Source organism: Oncorhynchus tshawytscha, linkage group LG11, assembly GCF_018296145.1.
Source record: "Oncorhynchus tshawytscha isolate Ot180627B linkage group LG11, Otsh_v2.0, whole genome shotgun sequence".
NCBI classification, from domain to species: domain Eukaryota; kingdom Metazoa; phylum Chordata; class Actinopteri; order Salmoniformes; family Salmonidae; genus Oncorhynchus; species Oncorhynchus tshawytscha.
Window position 1 is genome coordinate 2,079,296 of NC_056439.1, and position 13,423 is coordinate 2,092,718.

The following is a 13,423-nucleotide window of genomic DNA, read 5'->3' on the forward strand; positions in this document are numbered from 1 at the left end:
TCTGTCTGGTCTGGCCTGCAAGTCCATGTTCCCTATGTTTGTCTGCCTGGCCTGGACTGCATGTTCATGTTCCCTGGGTTTGTCTGTCCGTCTATCTGTCTGTCCTTGGACTGCATGTTCATGTTCCCTGGGTCTGTCTGTCTGTCCTGGACTGCATGTTCATGTTCCCTGGGTTTGTCTGTCTGTTTGAACTACATGTTCATGTTGACTGGGTTTGTCTGTCTGGCCTGACCTGCATGTTCATGTTCCCTGGGTTTGTCTGTCTGGCCTGACCTGCATGTTCATGTTCCCTGGCTTTGTATGTCTGGCTTGGACTGCATGTTCCTTGGCTTTGTCTGTCTGGCCTGGACTGCATGTTCATGGTCCCTGGATTTGTCTGTCCGTCTGTCTGTCTGGTCTGGCCTGCATGTCCATGTTCCCTATGTTTGTCTGCCTGGCCTGGACTGCATGTTCATGTTCCCTGGGTTTGTCTGTCCGTCTGTCTGTCTGGCCTGGATTGCATGTTCGTGTTCCCTGGGTTTGTTTTTCCGTCTGTCTGTCTGTCCTGGACTGCATGTTCATGTTCCCTGGGTTGGTCTGTCTGGCCTGGACTGCATGTCCATGTTGACTGGGTTTGTCCATTCGTCTGTCTGTCTGTTCTGGACTGAATGTCCATGTTCCCTGGGTTTGTCTCTCTGGCCTGACCTGCATGTTCATGTTGACTGGGTTTGTCTGTCTGGCCTGACCTGCATGTCCATGTTCCCTAGGTCTGTCTGTCCATCTGTCTGTCTGGCCTGGACTGCATGTCCATGTTCCCTGGGTCTGTCTGTCCATCTGTCTGTCTGGCCTGGACTGCATGTTAATGTTCCCTGGGTTTGTCTGTCTGTCTGGCCTGGACTGCATGTTAATGTTCCCTGGGTTTGTCGGTCTGTCTGGCCTGGACTGCATGTCCATGTTCCCTGGGTTTGTCTGTCTGGCCTGGAATGCACGTCCATGTTCCCTGGGTTTGTCTGTCCGTCTGTCTGGCCTGGACTGCATGTTAATGTTCCCTGGGTTTGTCCGTCTGTCTGGCCTGGACTGCATGTTAATGTTCCCTGGGTTTGTCTGTCTGTCTGGCCTGGAATGCATGTCTATGTTCCCTGGGTCTGTCTGTCCGTCTGTCTGTCTGGCCTGGACTGCATGTCCATGTTCCCTGGGTTTGTCTGTCCGTCTATCTGTCTGTCCTTGGACTGCATGTTCATGTTGACTGGGTTTGTCTGTCTGGCCTGACCTGCATGTCCATGTTCCCTGGGTCTGTCTGTCCATCTGTCTGTCTGGCCTGGACTGCATGTCCATGTTCCCTGGGTCTGTCTGTCCATCTGTCTGTCTGGCCTGGACTGCATGTTAATGTTCCCTGGGTTTGTCTGTCTGTCTGGCCTGGACTGCATGTCTATGTTCCCTGGGTCTGTCTGTCCGTCTGTCTGTCTGGCCTGGACTGCATGTTAATGTTCACTGGGTTTGTCGGTCTGTCTGGCCTGGACTGCATGTCCATGTTCCCTGGGTTTGTCTGTCTGGCCTGGAATGCATGTCCATGTTCCCTGGGTTTGTCTGTCCGTCTGTCTGGACTGCATGTTAATGTTCCCTGGGTTTGTCCGTCTGTCTGGCCTGGACTGCATGTTAATGTTCCCTGGGTTTGTCCGTCTGTCTGGCCTGGACTGCATGTTAATGTACCCTGGGTTTGTCTGTCTGTCTGGCCTGGACTGCATGTTAATGTTCCCTGGGTTTGTCTGTCTGTCTGGCCTGGACTGCATGTTAATGTTCCCTGGGTTTGTCTGTCTGTCTGGCCTGGACTGCATGTTAATGTTCCCTGGGTTTGTCTGTCTGTCTGGCCTGGAATGCATGTCCATGTTCCCTGGGTCTGTCTGTCCGTCTGTCTGTCTGGCCTGGACTGCATGTTAATGTTCCCTGGGCTAATGGTTTCATTATGCTAAGGCTGATTATCCTGCTCTGCCAGGCCAGTGGTCAATCATTGAGCTTTAGAAGTGTTATTTTGGCCTCATTAGTGACTGGGTGAGAGTCTGGTGAGTGATTGAGGCTGGTGATTGTGTCTACTGACTGGTGTGGGAGTCACTTCTCTGACTGGGCAGTGGGGTAGCGCGAGGCTGAGTAGTGGTGTCAGGTCTGCACACACACTCCTAATCTAATGATGATGATGATGCGTGTGTCTTTCGGTCTGTCTGTCCGTCCGTCCATGGGTGTCCGCACCTCCTCAGTGCTTGAGTTGCTGCAGGACAAAGTAGTCTCTTTTCAGACACACACAGAATAGTGCCGTTAGCTGGCTAAGCTCGATGGGGGAATGTGAGGAGCATTAGACAGCGCTATCTCACTTCCTCATTCTAAGGGTGATACCTGTACAGTAGGGAATCATTCGGACTGAGGCAGTGGTCATTACTTTGGATTTAAAAAGGTAGAAAAACAGAGGACTTGGAGAACCACTGGACAATGATTATGACTGAGACAATCATCCACACTCCAGGGGAACTAGACAGCCCTGTAGGTAGGTGTCAGCATGCTAAATACTGTAGGACTGGGGTGACCTCATTACTTTGGAGTGAAATGACTTTGGCCTCTGGTGTTACTGTGGCAGTACCTGCGATCATGCTGTCAGTGTGGGCCACGCGGTCCAGGACCAGGTTGATGAGGGCCGTGTCAGTGCAGGCCTGCAGGTTCCTCACGCTCTTCTTCAGGATAGCTGTGAAGATGCTCCACACCTCCGCCTGGCACGTGGGCTCACACTGGGAACCAGACATAATAATAATAATAATGGATCCGATTTAGAAAGAGATTTGCCAGATGCTCAAAGCGCTTTTCAATCCTCCACCGCTAACATGTACCCATAGAAATAGGCCTACAATTACTAGAACGGGGATCCCCATTCAAGTCAATGAGACCACGATGGGTGGACTGGCAGAAAATCTATTTCTCTCTGTGTATTTCTGTGTGTGTACAGCAACAACTCATCAACCATAGATTATATTATACATATTGTTCCATTTCATTTTGTGTGTGTAGCACCCACCTTGTCCAGCAGCTCCACCATGCACACAATGCTGTCCTTCTCCTGGATAATGAAGTTCATCTCCAGGTCAAACTGGCCCCCCACCAACTAGAGAGAGAGAGAGAGAGCGAGAGATGAGGGTAAGATGGAGAGAAAGAGAATCAGAGGGAGAGAATGAGAGAGCGAGAGAAAGAATGAGATAGAGGGAGAAAGAAAGAGGAAGAGAGAAAGAGAGAGGGAGAGAGAAAGAGAGAGGATTCATCAACCTACGCAATCCAAAAGCACAGAGTCAAACATCTCCAATGCAATTGGATTAGCATATGCCACTGAGCTTTTCCCCTCACACCTATTTATGTCCTTTTTTAGGACATAAAACCCCTGGCACAGGTTCCTGGGCCACATCAACTGCATAACCAAATCCCTGGACCAAGCCGGACAGTGTTTTTCTAAACAGCTGCTCCTCTGTGGATAAGGCCTGCTGGACAACTAGATTAGAGGAATGTTGTCTCAGATGTGTACAAGGATGTGAACAATGGAGCAGGCTGGGCTTCAATACAGAAAGATGCTCCACTCCTCTCTGTCCTATTTCACCTCAATGCTGTCATATTCTGTAAAGACAAGTGAACAAGGGCACAGCGGAGGGTAGTTATTCCTCCCTGAAATGAAACACATCCCGGATGATAAAACCCTGCCTGGTCCTGAGCAGAGTATGTGAGCGGAGTTGAGAGCTGGGAAATCCCACTCATGGAGACCGCTCTGGCACTCCACGTCCTTTCCAACCGCTCCAAAAAAAAAAAAAAAAAAAAAAAAAAAACTGCTGCTTGAAAATCACTCCATTCATAAAAATCACTTAATTTACCCCCAATTTCGTGATATCTAATTGGTAGTTACAATCTTGTACCATCGCTGCAACTCCCCTACGGACTCGGGGGTGGCGAAGGTCGATAGCCATGCGTCCTCTGAAACATGACCCTGGCCAAGCCGCACTGCTTCTTGACACACCCAGAAGCCAGCCGCACCAATGTATTGGAGGAAACACCGTCCAACTGCGACCGAAGACAGCTTGCAGGCACCCGGCCCGCCACAAGGAGTCGCTAGAGCGCGATGGGACCAGGAAATCCCAGCCTGCTAAACCCTCTCCTAACCCAGATGATGCTGGGCCAATCGTGCGCTGCCTCATGGGTCTCCCAGTCACGGTCGGCTGTGATCGAACCCGGGTCTGTAGTGACAACTCAAACACTATAATGCAGTGCCTTAGACCGCAGCACCACTCAGGAGGCCATTCAAATCCCAACTTAACCAACACACATGGTTTTGAAGTATTGAAACCAAAGCATTTCTTTTGAATGAAAATAATTGAAATGAACAAGAAACGGGTAAGAAAGACTGTAAATAGCGCTCATCATTTCAAATAGGCTACATGTCATATTAAACAGCATATAAACGTCATAAATAGGTCAGGAGCCAGACAGGTAGTTTAAGAAAAGAACAAAAATGAATTATTTAGGCTATATTATTTCTATTATTTCAAGGCTATAGCCTACAAAGAAATACATTTTGAAGCATTTGCAAGTACGACACACTAGCCTGGCAGGGACATTAAGCTCTCATTATTTAAACAACATGTTGTATTCAATCATTATAGTCTATACATTTCACATATAGGCTGTGACTTACTGAAAATTAAACACAAATTAAAAGAAACATGCCTTATTAGGCTCAGTCTACAATGCCTTTAATTCATTTTTAGAAACACGAGTTTGGCCAGAGTCTGTGGCTTCAGGCTCATGCGTTGGTGCCTGGAGAGCAGGCCAGCAACAGGGAACACACTCTCCACGCTTGCAGAGCAACTGGGGATGCTAAACACACTCCGAGCCACTCTCGTCAGGCTGGCAGGATGCATAATTGCTGTTGTTGCTCCTGCTGTTGTTGTTTTCTGTAGGTAGGCCTTAACGATTTTAGGTAAAATAACCCTATCAAAACAGAAAGCTCCTTGAAAGAGGTAATATGCATGGCCTATTGGGCCATAATCAATGATAGCCTATTGTATAGATAACAGTACAAAACTTGAGAACTGATTTTTAGTTTGTAAATACTTTGCTACATGACACACTTAGCTAGCTCCCCACCTCGTTCCTTCCTGTTAGTGTAGTAAGTACACCATATTTTTTTTCATCTTTGTAAGTCACCTTGATTTTTCACCTGTGTGTTTTATCAGATTCTTTATGAAAATATTTAGCGAAGTCCATGACAGTAGCTAAATCAAGGAGCAAAGGCAGCACACAAGTAGACTACAGATGCATGCTGGGCCGGGCATACCCTGAGCTCGTGAAGTGAGCTCTACTGAAGCGGAATTGGAGCGGGCGAGAAGGCTGACGCTCCAGCTTTTGGGAAACTCACTCTGCGCTCCAGTCAAATGGGGTACGATCCGCTCCTCACTCACATACCCTGGTCCTGAGTGGTATACAGGCTGTAGTCGTCTTCTCTAGCCTCGGTCTGACCTCCACACTTCTCAAACACAATGCACCAGCAACACAACAGCAGAAGGGCTGGTTGGGTGAGAAGGTCATGGCAACAACTGGCGCTGGCAGACGTGACATCTTAGTCAGGATCACCCTACAGCTATGATAACAGAGACATCATACAGAACTGTCATCTAGGATGTGATAAACCTCAGACTCTAGCTAATACTGAATTCATTTTTTCCCCCGTTCCAATTCTATTAGTAGCAGTAAATTGTTTTCAAAGGTTTAGGCCAATATAACGCATTGTTTATGTTGTAAATCCAAGATTTGTAACGAGTACATTCAAAGAAAATAAATATTTTATATATCGCTATTCCCTTAGATTGCTCCCTTAGGTGAGTTGTTTTGTCAGTTAAGTGTTTCATGTTTGAAACCTTGCTTTTACTTTACCTTTCATGCATATTATTCATTTCATCTAGGCGCTGCCAGTGTTTTGTGTTTCTCAGCTGGTGTTTATGCACACACACACACACACACACACACACACACACTACGTGCAAACATGTTTTGCCTCCAAAAACATGAATTGTATTATTTCCACGCCAGCAGGATGTCAATGAATTTATTATGCTACCTTTAGCATGGAGAAGGCTATCTACATGGAGGTTTGTGTGTGTGTGTGTGTGTGTGTGTGTGTGTGTGTGTGTGTGTGTGTGTGTGAGAGAGACCTATAGCTAAGGAAGGAATAACGTTCATTGTGTCTGGAAATATATTATACAAGCTATAAATGTCATGATTTGTCATTTATTTAATACTGGCGATGACATTTTTATGATTGAAACCTGCCTAATAGAAAGTGATAAGGAAAATAACAACGGCACATGTCAAAAGTAATATTGTAAGATGGGGCGCATGGTGTTGAATCGACAAGAAGGGCCTGTCACTGGACGGAAAGCAAAGAGGGATAGCCACCATTTGCCACGAGACAGGCGGTGAGAAGACAATTTGATTGGGATGAAATTATATCCTCAAGCTGTGCTTGATGGGAACCTGTCCCATTAAAATGAGTCAAGCAGGATTAACAGAAGGGGGGGCTGAGGGGGAATCAGGGTAGCCCCCTGTCACCATGGACAACCAAGCCAGGAGATAAAAGCAATGATAAACAGACGGTGCCACCCCGACAAAACACACGCTCACGTCCATGGATCCCACACTAACAAACACACACAAACCAAATACGACATTTAGATACAGCTGCTGATCCAATCTATGACTCCTCAGAGGTAGGACCTAAAGTGTGTGATTGTGGAGTGGTGGCAATGGTTAGGTGCCAAAACAAATCCTTGATTTAAATAAATAAATGATATATATATTTGTGTGTGTGTGTATATATGTATATATATATAAAGGCAAGCTATGTAAATGATTTGTTCATCAGAAAGTGATTGCTCCCTCTCTGGCCATTAGCCATTGGGCTCCCGAGTGGCGCAGCGGTCAGTGCTAGAGGCGTCACTCATGTCCCTGGTTCGATTCCAGGCTGTATCACAACTGGCCGTGATTGAGAGTCCCATAGGGCGGCGCACAATTGTCCCAGCGTCATCCGGGTTAGGCTGTCATTGAAAATAAGAATTTGTTCTTAACCGACTTGCCTAGTTAAATAAAGGTTAAATAAAATAAAGTGAAAAATAATAAATTAAATAAAAGCAGTGACATTCTTTCCCTCTTCCCTTCATTCCTCCCGTTGCAGTAGCTGATAAATTATACAGTCATTTGCATTTTGGGGGGCCCCCCACCCAGTCGGGATTGTGTTAATGGATGTTTTCTACAGCACTCGCCACAGTAACAGGTGATTTACGAGCCTGACACTCTGGGCGAGTCAGACATCCATCAGAGTCAGGTGACAGGGGAGAGAGGATGGGAGAGGGGAGTCACATGAGGGCGAGGCCACAGAGGTGGCAGCACTGGCCTAGAGGGAGGTGAGTGTGTGCGCATCACGGAGGGGTTTTTAAAAGGATGAAAGCTCGAAGGCTGAGATGAGTGTCTGATGGTTGAGACCGTCACGAGTGCCAGTGCATCGACATTAAAAGCAGCCGTGTGTGTCTTGGCCATGTTCTGTTATAATCTCCACCCGGCACAGCCAGAAGAGGACTGGCCACCCCACATAGCCTGGTTCCTCTCTAGGTTTCTTCCTAGGTTTTGGCCTTTCTAGGGAGTTTTTCCTAGCCACCGTGCTTCTACACCTGCATTGCTTGTTGTTTGGGGTTTTAGGCTGGGTTTCTGTACAGCACTTTGAGATATCAGCTGATGTACGAAGGGCTATATAAATAAATTTGATTTGAAAAATAAATTTGATTTGATTTGATTTGTAGCAGTTGAGTTGTTAATGACGTTGTAGTAAGGTTGATAAAGCTGAAATAGCGACAGTCACATGGAGTGATGGGACCACCAAGAGGATGAATAAGCAGGTCTAAGTACAAGAGAACGTACTAATCCAACCTCAGCTTTCTCAGGAACTTAGCCAGGGCTATCTGTATAGTACCATAGATATAATTTCTTCAAAAACAGGTCTGACAGCCAGAGATAGTAAAATATGTGTTTAAAACAGATAAGCTACTCATAAACCACATAATAGAAACTGCCTTCTGTGGGCAAGTACTACGATCACTGACCACAATTCCACTTCCTTACACTGAACACCACAGAAGAAGAAATGTCATTTTTGGCACAAATTCAGTTTAATTAAGCAACAAGTGTGGGTTGTGGTATATGGCCAATATACCACGGCTAAGGTATGTTGGTCATATATCACAACTCTCCAAGGGGCCTTATTGCTATTATACACTGGTTAACTAGAGCAGTAAAAATAAATGTTTGATCATACCCATGGTATACGGTCTGATATACCACAGCTGTCAGCCAAATCAGCATTCAGGGTTTGAACCACCCAGTTTATAATTAATAGTATAACCCACTCGCCTAACTTTGAAGTTATGCAAATGATACCGTGCCCATTTTAGAACAAAAGTTCACTGCATTTAGAAGTATTTCCTAATTATCATTAATATCTCACTGGCCTTCATATTTGCCCTTCCAGATAAAGCCTTATCATCCCCCACTGCGACGGGAGAGAAATATCAGTAAAGAAAAAAAATCGCAGCTATTTCTTTTTAAAATTAGGACCTGCTTATACTTAGCAGGGTTTTAATAGGCTTAATTTATCATGTTTAATCGTCTTCTGGTGCCCGGAGTTTAATTGAGAAATGCCTACCTCATATCTCACTGCTGATATTTGAGATTAGAGTTTAGAATTATGGCAGTTTAGAATTCAAATGTGTTATAAATTAATCTATGGGATGTAGCTTTGATTTAGATCAAGCTCGAAGTACTTTGACATTATTTGGATGTATGGATTGGAAAGAAACACATTAAAATCAGAGCAAGCAGCCCACAGCAGAACGGTCACTGGAAATATTATTTTACAAACTGAGCCTGAAGCAACAGAAAACCTCGGACTGATGAAAGCACTACAATACAGTCTGCTGCACTTCCTACTGTGTACCTTGCAACTCATCGTTGGAGTAGGAGCACCGCTGGCCTAACATGTGGTGAGCCACACAAAGAGCTCAGCGAATCTATTACCTCAATCAATGATGTAATCACCCAGAGTCAGACTATTGGTCGCATCCCAAATGGTACCCTATTCCCCATTTGTTCAGAAGTAGTGTGCTTTGAATAGGGTACCATTTGGGACACAAGCTATAACCTGCAGGAGGCAGGACCATGGGGGAGCCTTCCCGCCACTTAGCAGTAAAACTCCACAAATATCACCTACTTGCCTCCACTATGGAGGTCTGACTGAGCAGCGATGACAGCATAGAAAGACAAAACAGGGAAGACTCGATGGTTGTGGGCACACTGAAAAGAGTCGTAAAATCAGTCCTCCAGCAGCCTAAGAGCTGAATAGTTCATAAAGTAGCCTAGTTTCTAGGGTAATTGATTTTAAACATTTAATATGAAGTCAAATATTTCTGCTGACTCACGTTTACCTCAAGTACTGTAGCAGTAAAAGGCAACCTGTTTTCTGTCAACTTCACTCAAAACAGCACACATACGCCAGCTTTTCATTGGTCTGTTCCAAAATACACAGACTCTGTCTCGACCTTTAGGTCTTTATTGAAGACTCACCTCTTAAGGGAGGTCCTATGATTGAGTGTAGTCTGGCGCAGGGGTATGAAGTTGAACGGAAAGGCACTGGAGCGACGAACCGCCATTGCTGTCTCTGCCTGGCCGGTTCCCCTCTCTCCACTGGGATTCTCTGCCTCTAACCCTATTATGGGGGCTGTGTCACTGGCTTACTGGTGCTCTTTCATGCCATCCCTAGGAGGGGTGCGTCACTTGAGTGGGTTGAGTCACTGACGTGATCTTCCTGTCCGGGTTGGCACCCCCCCCCCTCGGGTTCGTGCTGCGGGGGAGATCTTCGTGGGCTATACACGGCATTGTCTCAGGGTAGTAAGTTGGTGGTTGAAGATATCCCTCTACTGGTGAGGGGGCTGTGCTTTGGCAAAGTGGGTGGGGTTATATCCTGCCTGTTTGGCCCTGTCCAGGGGTATCGTCGGACAAGGCCACAGTATCCCCCGACCCCTCCTGTCTTAGCCTCCAGTATTTATGTTGCAATTGTTTTGTGTGTCAAGGGGCTTGGGTCAGTCTGTTATATCTGGTGTATTTATCCTGTCTTATCCGGTGTCCTGGGTTAATTTAAGTATGCTCGCTCTCTCCTTCTCTCGGAGGACCTGAGCCCTAGGACCATGCCTCAGGACTACCTGGCATGATGACTCCTTGCTGTCCCCAGTCCACCTGGTCATACTGCTGCTCCAGTTTCAACTGTTCTACCTGCGGCTATGGAACTCTGACCTGTTCACCGGACGTGCTACCTTGTCCCGGACCTGCTGTTTTGGACTCTCTCTCTACCGCACCTGCTGTCTCGAACTCTGAATGATCGGCTATGAAAAGCCAACTGACATTTACTCCTAAGGTGCTGACCTGTTGCACCCTCTACAACCACTGTGATTATTATTATCTGACCCTGCTGGTCATCTATGAACGCTTGAACATCTTGGCCATGTTCTGATATAAACTCCACTCGGAAAGCCAGAAGAGGACTGGCCACCACTCAGAGCCTGGCTCCTCTCTAGGTTTCTTCCTAGGTTCCGGCCTTTCTAGGGAGTCTTTCCTAGCCACCGTGCTTCTACATCTAGTTTGGTGTTTTAGGCTGGGTTTCTATACAGCACTTTCTTTGTGACATCGGCTGATGTAAATATGGCTTTATAATTACATTTGATTGATTGATTGATTGAATATCCACACCAGCATAACAGAAAAAAAGAAGCAATGGGCATCAAAATGGATATTAGCCCCTCAAACTACACAGAAATGGTGAATCATAGGAGTGAGGGATTGTTCTACCCAGGGAGCCTGTGTATGAGGTGCTTTGGAGGTCATGTGGCCAGACCAGACAGGCAGGGAGACACAGCAGCAACAGCCTTCCTCTCCCTCCATCCAACTGCTCTTTCGTCGTCTCTCCCTCTAACCATCGTCTTTGTTCCAGGAGTCACCAGATCCCCTTCTGCGTAACCTAGCCGCTTAGGCTGGCTGTTCAGTCCCGAGTCCATTCTAAATTAATCATGGGTGAACACAAGCACAACAGCTGAGCAGAGCACAAACAACCTATCTCCATGGAACTTATGGAATTAGGTGGGGGAATTGTAGGGGTAATGGCAGTAGGAAAACACCAGGGCCAATATTCACAGTGGAAGAGCTGATCTAGGAACAGTTTTGCCTTTCAGATAAGTTTTGCCTTTCAGTTATTAAAAGTCGACCCTACACCACCAGAATTCCCAGTGAATAGAACAGGCCTAGTTAGGGCTAATGATTAGGGAGGACTGTGCCAGTGTGCAACCATCAGGTCGAGATCACAGAGGGTAGTCAGAGGATAGAACCAGTGGAGATCACAGAGGGTAGTCAGAGGATAGAACCAGTGGAGATCACAGAGGGTAGTCAGAGGATAGAACCAGTGGAGATCACAGAGGGTAGTCAGAGGATAGAACCAGTGGAGATCACAGAGGGTAGTAAGAGGATAGAACCAGTGGAGATCAGAGGGTAGTCAGAGGATAGAACCAGTGGAGATCACAGATGGTAGTCAGATGATAGAACCAGTGGAGATCACAGAGGGTAGTCAGAGGATAGAACCAGTGGAGATCACAGAGGGTAGTCAGAGGATAGAACCAGTGGAGATCACAGAGGGTAGTCAGAGGATAGAACCAGTGGAGATCACAGAGGGTAGTAAGAGGATAGAACCAGTGGAGATCACAGAGGGTAGTCAGAGGATAGAACCAGTGGAGATCACAGAAGGTAGAACCAGTGGAGATCACAGAAGGTAGAACCAGTGGAGATCACAGAGGGTAGTCAGAGGATAGAACCAGTGGAGATCACAGAAGGTAGAACCAGTGGAGATCACAGATGGTAGTCAGAGGATAGAACCAGAGGAGATCACAGATGGTAGTCAGAGGATAGAACCAGTGGAGATCACAGATGGTAGTCAGAGGATAGAACCAGTGGAGATCACAGAGGGTAGTCAGAGGATAGAACCAGTGGAGATCACAGAGGGTAGTCAGATGATAGAACCAGTGGAGATCACAGAGGGTAGTCAGAGGATAGAACCAGTGGAGATCACAGATGGTAGTCAGAGGATAGAACCAGTGGAGATCACAGATGGTAGTCAGAGGATAGAACCAGTGGAGATCACAGATGGTAGTCAGAGGATAGAACCAGAGGAGATCACAGATGGTAGTCAGAGGATAGAACCAGTGGAGATCACAGAGGGTAGTCAGAGGATAGAACCAGTGGAGATCACAGAGGGTAGTCAGAGGATAGAACCAGTGGAGATCACAGAGGGTAGTCAGAGGATAGAACCAGTGGAGATCACAGAGGGTAGTCAGAGGATAGAACCAGTGGAGATCACAGAGGGTAGTCAGAGGATAGAACCAGTGGAGATCACAGAGGGTAGTCAGAGGATAGAACCAGTGGAGATCACAGAAGGTAGAACCAGTGGAGATCACAGAAGGTAGAACCAGTGGAGATCACAGATGGTAGTCAGAGGATAGAACCAGTGGAGATCACAGATGGTAGTCAGAGGATAGAACCAGTGGAGATCACAGAGGGTAGTCAGAGGATAGAACCAGAGGAGATCACAGATGGTAGTCAGAGGATAGAACCAGTGGAGATCACAGATGGTAGTCAGAGGATAGAACCAGTGGAGATCACAGATGGTAGTCAGAGGATAGAACCAGAGGAGATCACAGATGGTAGTCAGAGGATAGAACCAGTGGAGATCACAGATGGTAGTCAGAGGATAGAACCAGTGGAGATCACAGAGGGTAGTCAGAGGATAGAACCAGTGGAGATCACAGAGGGTAGTAAGAGGATAGAACCAGTGGAGATCACAGAGGGTAGTCAGAGGATAGAACCAGTGGAGATCACAGAAGGTAGAACCAGTGGAGATCACAGAAGGTAGAACCAGTGGAGATCACAGATGGTAGTCAGAGGATAGAACCAGAGGAGATCACAGATGGTAGTCAGAGGATAGAACCAGTGGAGATCACAGATGGTAGTCAGAGGATAGAACCAGTGGAGATCACAGATGGTAGTCAGAGGATAGAACCAGTGGAGATCACAGAGGGTAGTCAGAGGATAGAACCAGTGGAGATCACAGAGGGTAATCAGAGGATAGAACCAGTGGAGATCACAGATGGTAGTCAGAGGATAGAACCAGTGGAGATCACAGATGGTAGTCAGAGGATAGAACCAGTGGAGATCACAGATGGTAGTCAGAGGATAGAACCAGTGGAGATCACAGATGGTAGTCAGAGTTCCTAGGGGAAGGAGA

The 13,423-nt window shown here is 46.7% G+C and overlaps 1 protein-coding gene across 4 annotated transcripts in view; it reads right to left on the reverse strand.

The window, feature by feature from the left end:
• The window catches only part of LOC112237328 (lipopolysaccharide-responsive and beige-like anchor protein), a 338,807-nt gene that overhangs the window by 289,438 nt on the left and 35,946 nt on the right, over nucleotides 1-13,423 (reverse strand). For all 4 annotated transcript variants that reach the window (XM_042329672.1, XM_042329673.1, XM_042329670.1 and 1 more), the window contains exons 2-3: nucleotides 3,038-3,124; nucleotides 2,609-2,753 (exon numbers count right to left, since the gene is read on the reverse strand). In XM_042329672.1, the coding sequence (XP_042185606.1) occupies nucleotides 2,609-2,753; nucleotides 3,038-3,124 (232 nt within the window). The remainder of the gene's footprint in view (nucleotides 1-2,608; nucleotides 2,754-3,037; nucleotides 3,125-13,423) is intronic.